The following is a 19,869-nucleotide window of genomic DNA, read 5'->3' on the forward strand; positions in this document are numbered from 1 at the left end:
TCAGTTTTTCTCCTGTTTTTTCGGCGTCGTGAAATATCTCATGTCTCGGTTACGACCGCAATCGCCAAAGCACTAAAGTTTCCGGTGTCTCAAATCCACGTGATTCAGAGAGCAACACTGTGCGGCGTTGACAAGCATACATCAAATCAATCAGCTATGGAGCTAAAAAAATTCATGTTTTTATTTTGCTGGCTCAAATGAATTTTTTGGGTTCATTCGACATTTTTTCTTTTCTTAATTAATGACGAAATGCAAATAGACACGGAGAAAACGAACGGTTTATTATATTTATGATGCAAGGGTGGTGGGAGGTTTTAACCGGCGGGATGAAAGGAAACAAGATCTTTTCACGTGTGGGTTCGCAGCAGATAGATAAGGTATCATAAAAGTGTAAAATAAAAGGGAAAAGATAAAAGTGTATATGTACACATTAACTTTTTTTTATACGATCATAAGTTTCCACAAACTAATTGATGAACCCCCTTCCCGACAAAAAGAAAAAAACAAAAAACATTTGCATAAAAAGAAAATGTCTCGGGATTGGAGATCACGATCTGTGTCGTGCTTCGCGTGTTATTCTACTTAACTTTTTTTTTTTTTTTGCAAACCCAATAAAAAAAAAAAAGTTCCGTATCCGCCAAAAATATGAAACAGAAAAACGGCAACAATACAAATCAAGAAAATGCATTTTTTTCCCATTCTCATTTTTGTTTTAAATCTAGTCCCTCATTAGTTTTTAGTGTTATTTCCTATTCTAAACAAGAAAGAAAAAAATGGGGTTAAATAATTCATTCATTACAAGGTTGTGAATAACACAAAAGAAAAATTAAAAATTTAACGACTGTAAAATAAAAAAAAAAAAAAAAGGGGGGGGCCAAGTTTTTTCTTATAATTTTTTTTTTTTTCCCGTGTCATAAGGCATGGACTGTGTTAACCGAACGAGCAGACCGTGTACAGATTATCTTTTTCCTTCTCTTCCCTTAATCTGGATTTTTTTTTTTTATCATTTTCATACTTTGTATCCGAGGCACTCAATAAATTGCAGTCACAAAGATACGGATTAATACTTGTGATAACTGCCAACACGTACAGTAGTCAAAATGGTACGTTTTTTTTTTTTTTTTCCTTTTTCTTTAAATATGTAAAGAAAAGAAGAGAAAGAGAAGACGGACGTAAATATATACGAGGAAAGACACTATGTAGAGATAGAAATGAAGAAGACGGGTGGCAAAATAGCTACTTTGGTAGGTGGGGTTTCAGGGACAGGGTGTTTTTGTTTTTTACCTTTGCCACACGGCTTGTACACGTATAAATTAAAAAGATTAGCTCTTCAAACCCAAAAAAAGGAAAAGAAAAAAAGGGAGAAAAAAAAAAAAGAAATCAACGACAAACAAGAACAGCGGTTAACATATAATATTCGCTGTTGAATCCATTGTGAAGACAATGATGGGACCAAAAAAAAAAAAAAAAAGAACAAACAAGGTGTGTAAATAATAAAGAAAAAAAATCGAAATAAACTAAAGTGGAGGGGATGTGGGGAAAAAATTTATCATTATAGGATGCTTGAGAGGGACGACGGGTTTTCTCTCTTTTAATTCAATATTGGATTCGAAGAAAAACAAATGAACCAAATGCAAAAAAAAAAAATTAAAAATAGAAAAAAAAAAATTTAAATCGAAATGAAATAGAAATAAAGATTAAATTTTAAGTTGTTTTTTTTTTCTCTTAATGTTTTTTTTTTTTTTGCCTATTTGGTGTGTATGATCAAAGCAAAATTTCTTGAATTCCTGCCGTATCATTGTTTCTCTCTTTTTTTTTCTCATTTAAATCCTCTTAAAGATGTTGTTCTGTTAATTATTATCTTGGTGATGTTTTATTATATAGATATTGTTGTTTTCAGGCAAGGAATGGGTTGAAGGTGGGCGACGTTACGCCCGAACCAGACTGCATCATGGGTGGTGTAGGACCCCAAACTCCGGCGGGAGCTGGTTGAAGAACGCCCGTCATAGGCTGTAATTGCTGAAGTTGTTGTGGTGGACTTGATGTCACAAGTTGTTGTTGTTGTGGACCGCCCAAAACGCCAAAGTTTTGTTGGTGACGTAATTCGTTGATGCTCGGTCGAGGGGCGGGTTGTTGTTGGAACGGATTCGGTTGGCCGGCTACTCCTAGAGCGAATGGGTTAGCGGCAGGAGCCACGACGGGCTTGGTCGGCACCTGACATTTTGTTTTTAAAAATTATTTGAAAAAAAAAAAAAAAAACTAAAATTAGAAACAGAAGACAAAAATAGAAACGCGACAATTTAAAAGAAAAGAAAAATAGAGAAAAGCAAAAATCAAAAAATGAAACGCAACAAGAATCAGAGATGAAAGGACAAAAATGGCGCATAATTACGTGATAAGACTTTACCAAGTTTTCCAGGTTTACTAAATTGGAATTAGGACCGAGGAAGCTTTCAGGCGATTTTTTGGGTTTAGCTCCGCCCGACGAATTGTCGGAATATTGGGCCGTCAGAGCGCTATCCATCCCGGTCAAATCGAAGGGTGACCTGGATCCGTTGGAGCGGCCCATCGGCGACGCCGCTTGGGCCCGGTTAGTCAACAGGTCGAAGTCGTCGACGTCTAACGCTGTCGCACCAGCGGCCGGTGACCATGGGTCGTTGGCCGAAGCGGCCGTACGGACGGGTGGTTGCGGGCTCCACGGATCTTCTATTGCAATTTCCACCAGCGAATAAATAGAAAGAAATGAGACAAAAAAAAAAAAACGGGACGCACGTTAAGAGCGCTATCAACGTCTAATTTCGCTGCAATTTATGAGATTACCTCCTGCTGGTTTCGATGGCGTTGGTGCCCACGGATCGTTCACCATCTGGCCCAAATTAGCGCTAGTGGCTATTGCTGGCGCTGTTGGCTTGGCAGCCTGCGCAACTGGACTACCCCATGCATCAACCTGCTTTTATTTCATTAATGAGTTAGCAACGTAAAGAAGAGAATTGAAAAAAAATTCTTTTTTTTTTGCTTTTTTACAAATAAATCTAGTTCAAATGCTTTGATAGAAACTCCAAATGTCTGTAGCAACAGGAAAAAAAAAGAGAGATGGCCAAATCAGGACAAAACAAAACTCAAACCAAAGAGAGAGAGAAAAAAAAAAGCTCATTTTGGGTTCGTGAAACAACAAGCAAATAACAAATATTTTGTTTTTTAAAAAAAAGGGGACCTGGGACGGAGAAGCAGCTGCCACGGGCATGCCCCAGGCATCCGTCGTTCCTGTCGTCCCGACAGTTGCCGCCCCTCCTGTTGGCGCTGTCAGGAAATCCGATTTCACCTACACATACAGCCGGACAGTGAGTAGTGCATACAAACATTTTTTCCCCATTTTTGTTTCGCCCTTCCTTTCTTTCATCAATTTTTTCTTCTCTCCTCTCCCCCACCAAAGCGTTACAAACACACGAAAAAGAGATAAACAAATAGAAAAAAAAGGTAAATCAATAGAAGAGAGGACGGATAGGTCCGCCTTAAAGTGATGGGGAAAGAATTTAAAAGTCTAAAATTTAAAGCAAAAGGAAACACACACACACACACACACACACACACACACACAAGCGCTCTATTTCCATGATGTAGTCATATGGCCACGCACGCACATTTCTCATTAGGTTTCAGCTTGCTGGGCGGTAAATACAAGCGATCACATTTCCAATGACCGGACCTAAACTACGGCTTTTTGTACGCCCACCTGCAACTATTACGACACTACAAACACGGAGCTAACCAATTGATTCTAATTATTGGTTGTACATGGTTAGTCATACCATTGAATTAGCATGCCAGTAGTCGTGAAGATCCAAACTCTTTCGGGAGACGGACATGCCATGCAGTTTGTGCACAGAAGGAGGAAAAAAAGCCAAAGAATTTAAAGACGTGCACTTCCAGTCGAATCCCACACACATGTATACAAACACCCAAGAGAAAAGCTTAAAATATGAAAATAAAAGAAATCCAGTCATAGCCTTTTTTGGCACACATCGACATCCGGTCAGTCAATGTCCAACAAAAAAAGAGAGAGAATCTGGACAGAAAAGGACTGAGATGTTGGTCGTAAGGATCACCTGGAAAAGGATTGAAATTCAAAGTGGGAACAAAAAGAACAAGCGAAAAAAACCTTTCCAAAAATGGCGTGCTGTTTCCAGAAAAAAAAAAAACGTTTAAAAAAAAAAGACAGATGACTAACCTTGGGCCTAGGAGGCATGACAGGGACCGGTGGTTCGGATGGGTGGGCTGGAGTACCCCAGGGATCGACCCATCCGACCGCAGCATCGTTGACACTGACGTCCAACAAATCAAGCAGGTGACTTTGCTGTTGTTGTTGCTGCGCTCCTGGCTGCAATGGACGGCTCCTGTGGAGCATAACGTACCAAAAAGAAAAAAGCCAATTAATGAAACGTTATTTTATTGCGGTAATTTCAGTAGGAACGGCTGAAATAGACCGCGAAACGAATGGAAGAAATTGCAATACCCAACACCAGCTTCTTGGCTCTGCGAGATGGCCAAAGCCAACCGGACATCGTCAGAGCGCCGCTTCTCATCTTCTTTTTCAGCTTCTTCACGTGACATGGCTAATGCCAATTGCAATTGTAGTTCTTCTTCGCCAGCCGTCTGGGGGCGGGCCAAATCCAAATCCGTTGGTGCGACAGCCGCTCGGGCCCTTGTAGCCAAACCGGTTGGATCCGATCCGAAGCTTTCAGAAGGTGATCCCATAAACTAAAACAAATTAGAAGAAGAAAAATAAATAAATACACCAAAATTGGGTTATTACGACCACTGAGAAATGGAAGTCAAACAAAGTGAAAGAACACGTTAACACTAAAGGATTGGCACACATGTGAAAAAGGGATACACAAAAATCCGCGTGCTTCGGGGGGGTTCCAAATCTCATGCTTGCCGAGAAATATAACAAACACCGACGAATAAGGTGAGCCATGACCCACTTACATCCCAACGCGTAGGACTCGAGGGCGACATCAGCTCCTGGAGACGATGTACACACATCCCCAATTTAAAGCACGCACGCATACAAAATCATTATTCACGCCGCGAAATTGGAGAGATAAAAACCGATTGGGTAACGAGGAGCAGAGAAAACTAAATTTTTAAAAATGTATCTATTGGAAATATCTTACATTTGAATCGGACCCAGTGCCGAATCCGGTAGTCTGCTGAGCGAAACGTTCGCGAGCTTTCAGGGCTTTAATTCGTTCATTCTTTAACCGTTCGTCATCTTTTAGTAAGGCTTCTAGGGCCTTGGACTTTTCCCGTACATGAATGCCCTGGTCTTTACCGTCCTCATAGTATTGAAAATCCTGTAGGGAAAAAATAAAAGGGAAATGCATTAGCCCACAGGGATAGTTGAAGGTAAAATTCCTATAAAACTTACCCTAAGCGTGTGAATTGCAAAGATGTTTTCTTTGCACTGCTGCGCCACTTTTTCGTTGCCAGTTTTGACTAAATAATCTAAAAGCACCAGGGCTTTGTAGACGTGACGGTAATTTTTCCCATGGTCATTCAATCTTTTCCAGATCATCTGCATGATCTCGGAGAAGGCCACGACATTGTAGGTCAGGTCCGAGATCTCGGACATCAGTGAGCTTGGTGGGCCCCATGGATCGTTGCTGGTTGCTTCTCGCACCTTGACCTAAAACAAATTACAATTCGGTGTTATGCTACATGGTGACAACTAGCAAAATAAACAAGAATGTCCTTTTACCTGTGCATCAGTGTAATTGTGAGCAATGTTCTTTATATTTCTTCGAATTCCTGACACGTTCATTGGGCTAGTTGTGTTGGCTGTTCACTTCCTGGAAAAGAGAAGTACTGAGTCAGACACTGTTATTCGAGCACTTTATGGTTTTCCTACAACAAACAGGATTACAATGCCAGCTGACGGGTCAAGGTTAGGTAATTTTCCCTGTACTACTACAGGTTCACAAATGCAAATATACAGTCAAATATAATACTACATAATGTGATAGAACTTCCGAAAGCTATTCTTTCAGAAATTAACAACTAGAAATGTTTCAACGTGTGGAACATACCACCAAAAGAGTCAATGAACCTGTCAAGCTTCAACACTTTTTTAAACCAAAGTAATATCCCACAGCCAATCAATGGAAATTCGCCTTTGACGCCTTTATCTCTGAAGCAGGTGACTTAAAAAACAATTCTTATCAGAAGTGTCGGATACGCATCGTATGGGCCAATAACTTCCAGAAAAATGTAATGAATGTCTTCATACTCGGGACGTCATCGCAAAACCGATTCGGTCACGTCTAGGCAGCTTTTATAAACAAGCATTCATTCACCATGACAACAAATCCTCATTCTACTTACCAAATTATAAAAGATTATCAGCTGGACGACGCAAACTAAAAAATATGATATTTCAATAAGTAAATAGAAAACTGACACAAGACTCTACACCCCTCTGGCACTCACTGAATGACAAAAAACCTATACCTATAGCTATCAAATGCTGTTGCCAGATCTAGAAATGCTCCTACACGAAGTGCGTGTTTTAGGGCTCGGCCCCGATTTCAAATTAATCGGGGACACCGAAAACCCTCACCGAAAAATGAGGTTCGGGGACGGTGCGGTGCGGTGATTTTTTTCCCGGTGCGGTGCGGTGCAAGCACCGCACCGCACCGAAAGCACCGAATAGAAATTTGCCTGAGGTGGTGCGGTTGACTTAACACCGGAGCTGTCTCCTGATAGGTCATCTATAATAAATTGCTCCTCATAGGTCAATCAGGACCACGTGACTAGTGTGACATTTGTGTTTGTTGTCAGTCAATGATGAGTGGTGTGTTTAAGTTGTTTAGTTTATTGTTACTTATAGTTTGAATCAAATTGGACTCGTATTTGTTGTTTTTTAAGTATTTTTTTTATCAACCATTTAGTGAATTTCAACAGAAATGCCACCAAAGAATTCACAAGGGCATAAAAGATCTTTGTCGGCTTTGTCGAATGTTTCAAACGTTAGCTCACCAAGTAATAATTTTAAACCAGTGTATCGTATTTGAAAAAAAACGAGTATTTTAAAAATACAAATACTATATTTTAAAATACTCGTCCTTCAAATACATTTTTCTCCCAAACCTCAAATACCAAATAAAATAAAATACAATACAATACAAATACAAATACTTTTTCTTTATGGAGCAGTTGGACATCCTACTTGCGCATTCTCCGCAAATGCGAAAATCAAATTTTGTCCAATCTGTGTACGCTGTCTACAGCGTCTTATGGAAACCAACCATTTCACTTTTAAAATATTGTTTTTTCTCTATAACTATTTTTACCTCCTGTTGTACCTAACAGTGGACAAATGGATAGATCTAATCATAGCTATCCATTCTTGTAATTTTTTCAAATATAGGCTTATGGTTTACCGATTATAATTCATTCGTCCGATCCGTCAAACCACACCGACAAAATATCCATCGTTTACCACTCGGTTAGGTTTTTTAGTAAAATTTTCGAGTGGATAGCCCATCATCGGCTATCCATTTCTGTAAAATTTGTTTATTTAGACCTAATATGGTTACCTATAACGCTTTTTATTTTTGTACTGGGATAGAGGGATTACCCGAGACACGTTAAACCGCACCGACCTACCTACCTGAAAATAGCTGATCGGTATTACTCGGTAGGTGCTTATCAGCGGTTTTCTTTCGTTTAAAATACCCACTTTAAAGATATGGCCCGCCTTAACTTAAAATGGGTGTGCAAGTGAGGAAAATAAATAAAACTATGATGTATTGAAAAACAAGTCAAATAGGGTCAGTAATGATATCGTTTTGAAACCGGTTCCACTACCCGAATGCCCATGAGTAGAAATTCACATTATTATAGTATTTTAATGAAATTATACCATTAATTAATTAAGTAATATTCTAATAAATGAAAACAAAATTATAAGGTTAAAGGCATTGTATTACGGAAAGGAAACAGAAAGAAAAATAAACAATAATCATAAATAATAACAAACACAAAACAAAAAATAACGGCTCGGGGTTTTTGTTTTGCCTGACAGGGTTCAGGTCCTGAACGAGATGGGTTGCACTGAATGCAAGGCGTTGCGCTAGTAAGCGTATTGAGCTGCCTTCTCTTGCTGCAAATTGTGGCCAGGGACCTGAACCCTATCAGGAGTTGTCGTCATGTTTTGCCTGACGCGTTCAGGTCCCTGAACGTGGGTTGGTTACTTTCGATTCTACACTGTTGCCAATTTACAACTTCAAATCTTAAAAAAGTATTTTGTATTTGTATTTGTATTTTATTCCTTTCGCGTAAACGACCAATACAAATACAAATACTTTAAATAAGAAACAGCCCAAATACAAATACCGAATAAAATACGTATTTTAAGTATTTTATTTTAAAATAATTTTATTTTAATACCCAAATACGATACACTGTTTTAAACTTGTGATATTACTCTTGCATGAATACGTTTCATGATAAAGGAATAATTCTGTGATCGAAATCCGTAATTTTATGAAATTTGTTTTCCTGGTTGTTGGGCCGAGTTTTTTCCATTCACCTTATTTAAGATTTTAAGACACGTTATATGACATTAAAATTTTGATAAATAAAATACCTAATGTGTATTCATTATAATTTGTATATGTTTAATTACGTAGTAATTATGTATTCTTCAAATACTTTTTTCTAAGTTATCCTCACAGCTATTAGCGTTGTCTTACTCTTATGTATTGAATTTTGTAATTGCTTTCCTTGAATCGGGGATTGCACCGAGCACCGCAATCACCGCACCGAGCACCGCATCACCGCACCCGAAATTTCACCGCACCGAATCGACTAAAAAACTCCCCGATTAGTCCCCTAGCGTGTTTAAATAAAAATAACTTTACAAATTTGCACCAATATACGTTTGTTTCGCCAGAATATTCGTTTTCATAATTTGTTTATTTTATTTCCCATTGAAATCGCTCTAATTAATTTTACACTTTTTTTTTAAATCTAGTTAACCAATCATTTACCGAGTCCTAGAGAGCAGACGGCTTGTTGACTTGTTATTCACAGGAAGTGTCAAAGTCGAATTGGAGCAAAGACGTTGATGACTGTATACGAAAATCTGAAATTTTTCTATTATCAAAACGTCTCGTTGTATGCATCCTCATTAGTAAAGCGTTTCGGCCGATTTAAGTTTTGTGATTACTCAGATGGGCGTCTCAGTTTCGTGGTAGCTGTGCAACAGGGGAAGAAATGTGTCGCTGACACACTTGTTAATTCATTTTCTTTACGCAAAACTGAAACAGTATGCCTGGACTAGTGGCCTTCGGTCGAAGATGGGAAATCGGCTCGGATGATTTAGTTTTGCCTTGCTTAGTGGAGAGTTTCACACGGATGATCTGGTAATCATGGTATGGTAAAAAATACCAAAAAGGCACTGATTTTAAATGTTTGTGTGCCATTTCAGGTTCTTTGTCACTGTAGTCATATGGATGTACCATGCCCCGTACCTGAACTGTGAAGATGGACAAATCCTGCAGATGTATCTAGGTGGTGTACTCTTCATATTAATCATTATTTTGATGGCCAACACCTTCCTCATCAAGCATAGCATGAGAGGGGCAATCATGGATGTTAGGGCAAGAAAACATGTCCCAACCATTCTCTATACCAGGTAAAATTTTGGCTTTTGAAAAATTTTAATTACCTACTCTTAAAATTTATCTTTTTCTTTTCGGATATTTCAGAATAATTCTAGGTGTTCCAGAAATAGCTTGGACAGTTGTTGGATCAGTTAGAGTGTTCAAAACCAATGACAGTTGTATCCAATCAGAAATGACCCTCTATGCTGTGCAAGGGCTGGTTATATTTAATTGGATCTTGGTTTCCCTCTTTCTTGTTGGGGTAATGCTTGTCTTTGATCCCCTGGGTCACCACTATATCAGTAGCCAGGGCACCGATACAGTCGATGCACGTTCGCCATTAGAAGTCGGTTTCGAGCAAAGGACAAGAATATGGGAATGGCGGTGCAAATTTCTTTGTTGCTCATGCTGTTCAAGTAAGGAAGAACACCTCAATGGATACCCAAAGAGATTCGTTAAAAAGAAAACAAAATATTCTACTTGCTCAACAGGTGCGTGCTGTTCGCGATCTGGTGACAATGCAAGCATTAACGACGCTTTTAGCGACGTGGCGGAAGTGCTGACTACCCTTTTCCACGATCTGGACTTGGTCCCGTCTGACATCGCAGCTGGGCTGTTATTGCTCCATTTGCGAACTAAGCGGGGGAGAGAAGAGGTACGTCTTCGTCGAATGTCGAATCAAATCCGACGGCCCATTACCGAGCCTCCTCGCCCATCAGCCAATAACGTACTTACGTCCAGTCCGACGGCCGATGCGGCATCTCGAGCCGAATTCAGCCCTTCGGCACTATCTGTACCGCCTTCCGCCGCATGCAGTCCCAACGTCGCCACGGGTACCATGCACCATCTGGGAAGCATCATGTACTTTCTTTTTGCCTCCAGCCTTACTTGATAAATTGTAGTACATATTTCAACATTCTTTAGGGAGGAATCGCCATTAGCTGTCATGCGCTCCCACGAAGCCTACGACTGGATGAATCCCTTTACGGCTCACGTTTATATGAAGTACGCTCTGGGATCCTACGGATGGATGTGGTACTTGGCAGGAGGCTGCTGGAAAGGCCTCTGCACTTTAAAAAAGGAGCTCGTCTGTTTCTCTTGCTTTAGGTATGGGTATTTTTTAAATATTCAAAATGCCCTAACCCAATTATATCAATTGGATTTAGGCAAAGATCGTCAAGGCAAATGGATGATAACTGTTGCCACTGTAATTTAGCAGCACTCAAAACAGTGACTCAACTTGATGAAAAGGACCTCGTTTGCGTCTCATTTCATAACAGTATTTATGAAGTATGTATACTGAATTCGTTTCTTTCTAACAATTCCACACAATCTAACATTGTTTCTCACCCCTTCAGGTTCCTTACTTTGTTGCGCTAGACCACCAAACGTCGTCGGTAGTTGTAGCCATCCGAGGTACACTTTCTGGCCACGACGCGCTTACAGATCTGGCTGCTATGACTGACCCCATTTCAGTGGAAGGGTTGCCTGTCGGTTGGACTGCCCACCGTGGCATGTTACAATCAGCCAACTTTGTCCTTAGACAACTCGAGAGCAAAGAAATACTGAAACAGACTTTTATGCAGTACCCCAACTACCATTTGGTCATCACGGGCCATTCTCTCGGTGCCGGAGCGGCGGTACTCCTCTCGATTTTGCTCAAACCGAGCTACCCGAAAGTGCGATGTTTCTCATTCTCTCCGCCTGGTGGACTCCTCTCACTGGCAGCTGCGCGCTTCACCGAGACATTTTGTATGTCTGTCATTATCGGCGACGACCTGGTACCCCGACTTAGTCTTTCCACGTTAGATTTGCTCAAGCGACAGATGATTGCCGAGCTAGAAGCTTGTCGTCATCCGAAGGTATCTTTATTCCCTTCAATTCCTCCCTGATTAATGATGCGTAAAGAATTTCGTTTATTCCAAGTATCGCATATTTCTCCGTGGCTGTTGGGAGGTCATTTTTGGAAGGCCCAATTCTTACCAGCAACCAGAAACTACTCATCCACTGCTTAGCGATACGCCGAACAATAATTTGTCTTATGTAGGCAGTTTCATTTTCAATTTGAAAGCTTTGCATGTTTGTCCGCGTCTGCTTTTTTTTATTTTCAACTCGTTCTGATCTTTATCATTCGAAGCAGGACTCGTTTAGCGAACAACCACCTCGTTTTCAATCCCCTTCGAATCGTTCTTGTTCAGTAGACGTCACACAACAACTTTACCTGCCTGGCCGAATTCTCCAAGTGGAAGAACGCGAACCTGTTGATTCCGGGTAACATCAAATACTTCATTATTCGTGAATTCGGCTGGAACATGCTCGTGTTTTTGTCTGTTCATTTAGGACTTACATGCACCCGACAATGTACGAGGCGCGCTGGATGCAGCGTGAAGATTATAACCAGATTATCGTCACTCCGAGGATGTTAAAGGACCATACTCCGGATTCAGTTTGCCGTGTCCTTCAAGGCTTGTCCGCTCAGTACGAGTCTTCCTTGAGCGCCGTTGAAACTCGTGAGGCCTGAAAATGCCTAAAATCCCATCTACGTCATACGGGTTGAACCTGCCTGCCTTCGAACTTTCAGATTATAGTCACCTTTTTGTTGATTTCTTACGTCATTCCCTTTTTTTGTTACTCCGGAGTTACGAATTCTTCATTGCTCTCATTTATCTTAATGGCCTTTACCCATTCTTGTTCATTTTCTATTTTTTTTGTTTGTAAAAATTAGTGTTACCAGATGTATTTTGTCTGGTACATGGGCTATAGATTGAATCAACTCTGCCTTTATCTGCCAACTTTTAACTCGGGCGTCCGTGGCAAACTTTATCGTATCTATTTTTGTTTAAAGAAAACAGGCTTCAAGAGTGCGCTAGACCTTGTTATATTTTGCCAAATTACCTTGTCAATATAAAACGAATCTATCTGCTGGGACGTCGAGAGCCTTTGTGGGCCAAGAATAACTTTATATTTGGCGTCGCAAAATGATGAAGTGTATGGACGGCCTCGTGACTGCCAACTGCCAATAGGTTTAAATATAGAAGCGAGAAGAAAGTAACGGAAAAGAGGTACGAAACGAATGAGAAAAGTTTATTTTCTAGAGAATGCAACTCTGGCAGGGAGGTTCTTGTTATTGTTGAATTTCCTGATGAACAGTCTGCTCGTGTCTGCCAAAATGTTTTTGACTTGTGACGCGCAGCAATGGATTAATGCTGTAGTGGCGAAGGGCTGTGTCAGGTCAGTTATTCCACATCTGAAGTATTAGTGATTTACATGATAACTATATTGTTACACGCCATTCTGTTCTAACTACAGTGCAACAGGTTTTCTGTAAAACATCATGAGCCTCAGCCGTCAAACATCAACTGGATCATCTGGATCCAACCGTAAAGCTTCGATTGGATCTCTCAACCGTAAGTCATCAACTGAATCAACAGAATCTACCCGAAGGTATTCAGCTGGGTCGCATAATGGACCCATCGCACTTATGGAAAATATATCAGTCCTTCCAAAGTTGATTGTATTTGATTTGGGTACCAGACTTTATAAACTTACTGCTTTTGCATTAATTAATTATATTGCATTTCAAGACTACACATTATGGCCACTCTGGATTGAGATGTACAATGCACCATTTCACTTGGAGAGGTTTGACAAAATCAAACCATTTAGTTCAATCAAAATTTAATCAAACTTAATCTTCACGACAGCCATAGAAATGAACCCCAAGCCAGAGACAAAGGTGGAAGGATAGTAAATCCTTTCCCAGACGTCAAAGAGATCTTGGTGGAGCTGAAACAATCAGGCATAGAGCTAGGAGTTGCTTCTCGAACACCAGAAATAAAAGGAGCAAGAAAACTGATGGAGACTCTCGACTGGGATAAATACATATCTTTTAAAGAGATTTACCCAGGATGCAAGACAACACACTTTGAAAACCTTTCCAAACATTCTCGTATTCCATATAATGAAATGTTGTTCTTTGACGATGAAGATCGCAACATCAAAGACATAACCGCCATAGGAGTTGTTTGTGTCCTAGTGGACGATCGCGGTGTTACCAGAAAAACGGTAAGGGAGGGATTGCTGAAATTTGAAAAAGAACGAAGCGGTGCAAAAGAAGTCCAGAGCAAGTGATGCAGCAATCTCATACGTTCTAACAAGCCTAAAGCAGTGCAACAAATACCGTGCAGTTCACTAAATTTTTATGTTATTTACTTTGTTTGCTTTAAAAGCATATCTACATTTAAAGCGCTTATGTCGCTATCATATCCCAGTCAAATATGTTATCACAGCATTTATAGAGTTGCACTTAAGTTTTGACTTTTCAAAACATATGATGCAAATACAGAAAACACGAAAACAGTACCAAATTGTAATCATACAACCATATTTGAGTTGGAAATTTGGCTCAACAATAGCAAAACCCCACCAGCATCACCATATTTTTCTGCTCTATGCCTGCTCGTCTAATATAGTCAGAGTTGAAGACGAACGCCCCACGAGGAATTGCACATGCAGGCGGTGAGTGGTTTTACCAGATTCCTACTGTTAATGCCCAAGAGTTGAAGGCCGCTCAGAAAAATGGAGGCGCCAGGAGGACTACACCACCTTCCATTTTTTTTTCACTTTATTGTTCTCAAATCCGCGATTGGCATCAACAGAAAAGAAAAACATTTCCCTTCACGTATACCAGAATATGATGAAACGATTGTCTTTGGCGCTCAACGACTCGAGCGGACGTTGCGTCGATCTTCATTCAGACTTGAATACATTAACGCAGAATCGATTGCGCAAATAGATTCACATACTCAGAAAAAAAAACCCAACCCATTCATTCTCGTTAACAATTTGACCTCGTGACATGAGACTGACAGTTTCCTACTGGGATATTGCTAATACAGCAAACACCGAGCGCTCCATATTCAGACCGGACGTGAATCAGATAGATTTTTGCTTTAGGGTAAACCATGTTTCGCTCTGTCGACATCCACGTACGCACTAACATTCGAGTGATGTATTTCTCAATGTTTGGTATATACACTTAAAAAATGAAAATCAAAGAAAAAAAATTCTGATTGTTCCCATCGGACTGGTTTTGGTTAGGGAATCGGAAATCCTATTCGAAGTACGAAAACAAAGCCGACAGCTTTTTGATTCAATCTCCTCCAGTTGCTTGTAATGAACAATGACGATGCTGGTTTTTGCATGTAGAAAACAAAACGAGGCGCGTGTACGTGTCGATCGGACAGGTTCAATTATGAAAAGACAAACTATAACAATGAGCTTTTGTCCGATGAGTTTTTGGCGGCGTGAGATGACCGCAACATCTGCGAGGTGAGAAACATTGCGGCGTTATTGCCTTGCCAATGATGGAAATATTTTGTTGCACTCAGCAGAAAAATTCTTGATCATTGTTACCATTTCTTTTTGGTCATCGTGGGAGGTCAAACCGACAAAGACCTCGAACTCAAATTTGAATTTTCACGATTGCAATTTCAAATAGTTTTTATATTTTGGGTCACTGCAGATCGTCTTGGCCTTCACTGTTAGATGGCCAAGATTAGAGCGGGTCGGTCGTAGGGACATTTTTAACCTTTCCAGGAATTTAAAAATAAAAGAAGGATGTAGACAAACGCGTGAAAATAAAAATGCGATAGCGAATTTTTCAAACCCACATATCGCTTCGACGCATTCTACAAACGTGAATCGTTTTGTCAACATAAAACAACAAAAATAGACGATCGTTGACCTATCCGTCTTCCTCTACGTCACGTTCTCCACCGACTTCCGGCTCTTGGGTGTGTCGTCTACTTTGCGATCTGCATAACTCTACTACCGGTAAACTTGCACAACAATGTCGGCTGGGTCAGTGGAGGTCATTATCGTCTCAGTATAATCATTAGCAGTCGATTAATATACGAGATGATGTGGCCTCAGGATTTTTTGAAAGGTGCGGCTGCTGGCATCTCCCGAAGAATGTAACGATGTTTTGCGTGTTGGGGAATAGTTTCTGCGTTCGAACATCAACCCTATGCAGCGGTCGATGAAAAACAACAACTGCCAACGTCTATTGAAATATCGAACAAAAAAACACGCCAAAAGAAACTCGCTCAGATGAATTTTCTTCGCATTTTGCTCACGGACTATTCCTGGCTCGCGGATTGGCTCTCGTCCAGCCGATCCACCAACACGACAGCCCAGGCCGACTGCAGACAAATAGTAACTCATGTCTCGACAGCTCTCGGGAAGCCTTTTTTCGAATAAATGCAATAATTAGGATTCTTATGTTTAATCGACGAAAATTGTAGCGAACATTTTTCACCTTGACCACCCCAAGTGACTCAGAAAGCTAATCAAAATGGGCACGGCTTCCGGGCGTGCGTGTTTGTGACCTTATTGCGACACGGGTGGCATTTAATGGCGTATCCAATGATAACTGTTGTGTTTGTAAACATTTGTGCAGATATCAGCAGCGACAACTTCGAATCCGGGATGAGACACAGAGAAAATATAACCTGAAACTCCCGACATGAATTTTGAAAATCTTCTTTCACGAACGTGATGCAATGCTTCCATAAATATGTATGAGGATTTGTCCTTTGTCTCTCCTGCGTTCTAAAGGCACAGCATCTTGACAGGTTCAATCCTTTTCAAGTTTTCATTTCATCGATGCCCTCCATTGAAAGCTTTCGTGATGCAACGCACGTTCCGAACGATTTGTCAGAATCAAATCAGGTTTGGACGAACGGAGGGAATTGTATAGGGTAGGTCAATGATCTTTCACGCATCTTGCGTGACCCTTCGCGTTTCTTTTCTTGTTTTCATACGGGCATTTGAGGATGATTGTTTTTTAAAAATAAACTCGCCAAAAATTGAAATGAGCGATTGGCAGTCGACACGCGCTGCGTATACAAAATACAAGGCCCTTTGTTTTTTCTTAACACGGAAAAAACGAGATTTGTTGCGTGACGGATCGTTCTTTTTCAAGTTCAAGTTCAACAGAAGATAACGGGTTTTTTGCGCCTCTATCACGCCTACAACGATAGCGCAATTTGGCACGCGGACATTTTCAACTGCTTGCCATCCATTCGATTGAGGCGATATACCCATCCACGTCGAAAACATCTTGCCTTTTTTATTCATTTCAACGAACACGGAGGATTGACAAAAACGAAAATCAAGGTCTACAGGTGGGATCCGAAATGTCACATTGGCGTGCAATCGAGATCGTTAGAGTGACGGCATCGCCACTGTCACGCTTGTCCATTCTGTTTTTTTGTTTTTTTTTTTGCTTTGATTTTACAAACACCTTCACTAAAAAAGCGTGACATGTAAACGCGATAACCAATGCGTGATTACCTGGTGATCTAGTCCACGAAGCTGCGGTTGTCCATGTTTTCAAGCTTATCTTGAAGTCAATTTTCTTTTCTTTTGAAATCAATATTAAAGTGAGATTGCAAGTGTTTTGGGTTTGAAAAGAGCGCCAAAGAAATTTAAAAAAAAAAATGAATATCGCGTTTTTACTATAAGTAGAAAAAAACCTGATATCTGAAGAGTGAAAACGTAGTGCATTTGCAACAACACTTTGGATTGGGCGGTGATGTTCCTGTGATTGCGTTACCTGAGGAGCTTAACTATTTCAGTACACGTTGGGAGGAGTTTTTATATACGTATCGAACTAATCGAAGCAACAACAAAAAATTGCATACGTCGGAGTTGTGAATATATTAAAAAAAAAAAAACAAACCATTTTTCTTGAAGGACGACTCGTACGTTGTTCACACACGGAAAGAGATAACGCACGATCGTGTATTTCGCTAAAAAACTAGTTGGAAAACGTATGTACTGCGTTAGCCATGGAAAGCCAGTTTCGCGATTGTCCAATGAATTCCACTGCATTAGACATTGCAGTTTAAAAACGAAGCTCCTTTTGATCGAGATAATAAACAAGGTCGACGGGTCTCATTTGTCATCTTATAGCATATTTTCCATATTTGCATCTGCTTACCATATACGAGGATTTTATTCAGCAGGGCAGCAATTTAGAGAGTAATAGGCTGGTAAGATACATTTCATTGTCGATGCGTGAAACAGCACGAATTGCTGACGCTCTCGAGTCCGATAGTTAGTTGCGATCGATTCGCAATGCCGAGATAATGGCGACCTTCGACGTTCATTTCGCGCTATGATTGATGGGCAAATATCTTCTTCCCAAAAAACAGATGCTGTTGGCCGTTTGGAAACGAGTTTATTCTGCACGAGTTCCTTATACCTCATCTCTCCTGCTTTTTAAAGAAATCAACTGAAGATGAATGTCTAATGAGCAACACCCTTCCCGCAGGGCTTTTTAGACCTTCACGTTATGGCTATACGTTTGCATCTTTTCATTCTGTTGGTTTTGACGAACATTCGTCACACGTCATCAAGAAATTTGAACTTTTCAATTGTCCTAACATTAAGAAAACGATCGAATTGAAAACGAGAACCACAAAAACATTGGTTCCGGTTTAAATGTCCACATCTTGTTTGTTTTTTTCGATGCAATTGTTGATGCATCCATTATTTTTCCCAATGAAAAACAGCAAAGTTGGGGAACGACCTATGAGTCGATGACTCCACTGCAACGACATTATACAATTCATTATTTCATGTTTATATATACGCTGAAAACATCAATGTCCGTTTTGGTTCTCATCATCTAAACGAGATATAAGAAAAGGTTTACGAACCGCAAAGAGGATTCTTACATCTCGAACGCAATGATAAATTGCTAATACCACTTACGCGTAATTTCTCTTAATGCAGCTTTGTACATAATGGCAAAAATAGATAAATGTTTCGTGCTCGAAAAACTTGGCAAGGTCGCACCGCTCATTTGTGTTACAGTCTAATACAAACAAACCAGAAAACAAATCAAACAGAATAATGCATGGGAAACGATCACGGCGAACAGACACGAATGCCGAATAAGAGAAAAACAAATGAATAGCACGAAGATACAACATCAACAAGACAAAAAAGAATTGATTAATGGCGAGTAGACAATCAAAGCGCATAGCGAAACGGAGAAAACGGGTTGACAAGAGTTCGGGAGCCCCGATGCTTTGTCGGATTCTCTTGTCACGCGTGATTCTACATTCACGAATTTCGTTCTGATATTCCCGTGATGACGCCTTGCCGGATTGTGCGGTTGTGTCGCACCAACTTGTGTTTTAAAAAAATACGGTCTGAACGCCTAGCAAAAATCAAAAACACAAAGTTTTTTTATGTTATGCCGTTTGAGATGTTTCGCTCTTGTCACGCGAAATTTGAAAACAAAAAATTATGAAATTCCAGCGGGAAAACTGTCGGGATGCGAGTGGAGGACATTTTTTTTTTTAAATAGATGAATGTTCCATTGAACAGAGTAAATCTAAATTTTTGTTGTTGTTGTTGCATTACACTGAAAACATTCTTGCCATCGTTTTTGTGTGCGGGAAATTCCAAACTCGAAAGGGATTTCCTTCGGGGAGAAATGACACTGACCTTCAATTTCTTATCTGGAATGATGGCCAAGAACGAAAACAAACAGCTAACAAATAAAACTGTAATTCTTGCATTACAAGTATATGCAAAAATAACGAAGGGCGAGGTTGCATCGGAAGACCCACCCGAGCTGTTTCTTTAAAAAATGAATGCCGGAATCGCTGATGGGCTCCGTTTACTGACCATCCGCTTTTCTTGTTCATTCAAATTTAAATCAGAATCAAAAAAACCTTTTGTCAGCGTTTCGTTTCAACACATTTTAATGGATTTTCCGTCCGCAGGTAAATGTTTGTTGCTGTGTGTCTTCAACAAGTTCACCACATTGACTCGTTTTCTTGTTTGCTGTGACGTAGCAGCCCCACCTTTTTTGGGGGGATGAGAGGGATGATAAATAAGAACAAGTCCTAAAAAGTTCACGTATTTTTATTTATTTTATTTTATTTTGTTTATCTTTTTACTGGACAAAACCTAAAACTGGACGAGCTAACTTATTTTACGTTATCTTCCTCACATTTCTTTTTTTTTTCCCAGTAATAGTGAAGTTTGATGTTTCGGTGTATCCTATCAGGAAAACAACAAAAAAAAGAGGGAAGAAGTAAAAGGGGATGGGCTTCACCACCAACCTACACACACACACACACTGCGGGACGAGTGTTATTATATAAAGAGAGATAAGAAG

At 40.1% G+C, this 19,869-nt stretch overlaps 3 protein-coding genes and 2 long non-coding RNA genes across 15 annotated transcripts; 3 read left to right on the top strand and 2 right to left on the bottom strand.

The window, feature by feature from the left end:
* Positions 1-260: 260 nt before the first annotated feature.
* Positions 261-6,436, bottom strand: LOC116926145 (epsin-2). Of its 10 annotated transcripts, none has more exons than XM_032932954.2 (12): positions 6,385-6,436; positions 5,762-5,852; positions 5,432-5,689; positions 5,178-5,357; positions 4,990-5,025; positions 4,514-4,758; positions 4,229-4,394; positions 3,810-3,848; positions 3,215-3,322; positions 2,821-2,947; positions 2,393-2,703; positions 261-2,214 (listed from the first exon to the last, which is right to left on the bottom strand). In XM_032932954.2, exons 2-12 carry the CDS (start codon positions 5,822-5,824, stop codon positions 1,897-1,899), a joined length of 1,851 nt encoding a protein of 616 aa, XP_032788845.1. In that variant the 5' UTR covers positions 5,825-5,852; positions 6,385-6,436; the 3' UTR covers positions 261-1,896. The 10 variants fall into 10 exon arrangements, with proteins under 10 accessions (XP_032788845.1, XP_032788843.1, XP_032788844.1 ...); XM_032932952.2 differs by having other exon boundaries at positions 2,393-2,706; XM_032932953.2 differs by having other exon boundaries at positions 2,821-2,950.
* LOC123474351 lies at positions 3,204-6,733 on the top strand. The gene is made up of 3 exons (XR_006649022.1): positions 3,204-3,341; positions 4,465-6,140; positions 6,200-6,733. It is a non-coding gene; the product is annotated as an uncharacterized LOC123474351 (long non-coding RNA).
* A 2,308-nt stretch (positions 6,734-9,041) lies between these two features.
* Positions 9,042-12,446, top strand: LOC116926144 (diacylglycerol lipase-beta). Of its 2 annotated transcripts, none has more exons than XM_032932949.2 (10): positions 9,042-9,428; positions 9,494-9,700; positions 9,774-10,084; positions 10,160-10,529; positions 10,593-10,775; positions 10,835-10,958; positions 11,027-11,530; positions 11,595-11,711; positions 11,806-11,939; positions 12,009-12,446. In XM_032932949.2, exons 1-10 carry the CDS (start codon positions 9,334-9,336, stop codon positions 12,187-12,189), a joined length of 2,226 nt encoding a protein of 741 aa, XP_032788840.1. In that variant the 5' UTR covers positions 9,042-9,333; the 3' UTR covers positions 12,190-12,446. The 2 variants fall into 2 exon arrangements, with proteins under 2 accessions (XP_032788840.1, XP_045032232.1); XM_045176297.1 differs by having other exon boundaries at positions 9,044-9,428; positions 11,809-11,939.
* A 303-nt stretch (positions 12,447-12,749) lies between these two features.
* Positions 12,750-14,030, top strand: LOC116926147 (magnesium-dependent phosphatase 1). The gene is made up of 4 exons (XM_032932962.2): positions 12,750-12,899; positions 12,978-13,195; positions 13,253-13,310; positions 13,373-14,030. Exons 2-4 carry the CDS (start codon positions 13,003-13,005, stop codon positions 13,797-13,799), a joined length of 678 nt encoding a protein of 225 aa, XP_032788853.1. The 5' UTR covers positions 12,750-12,899; positions 12,978-13,002; the 3' UTR covers positions 13,800-14,030.
* LOC116926148 lies at positions 13,876-17,068 on the bottom strand. The gene is made up of 2 exons (XR_004395874.2): positions 15,988-17,068; positions 13,876-15,915 (listed from the first exon to the last, which is right to left on the bottom strand). It is a non-coding gene; the product is annotated as an uncharacterized LOC116926148 (long non-coding RNA).
* Positions 17,069-19,869: the final 2,801 nt, after the last annotated feature.

This window comes from Daphnia magna, linkage group LG7, assembly GCF_020631705.1.
Source record: "Daphnia magna isolate NIES linkage group LG7, ASM2063170v1.1, whole genome shotgun sequence".
Classification (NCBI taxonomy): domain Eukaryota; kingdom Metazoa; phylum Arthropoda; class Branchiopoda; order Diplostraca; family Daphniidae; genus Daphnia; species Daphnia magna.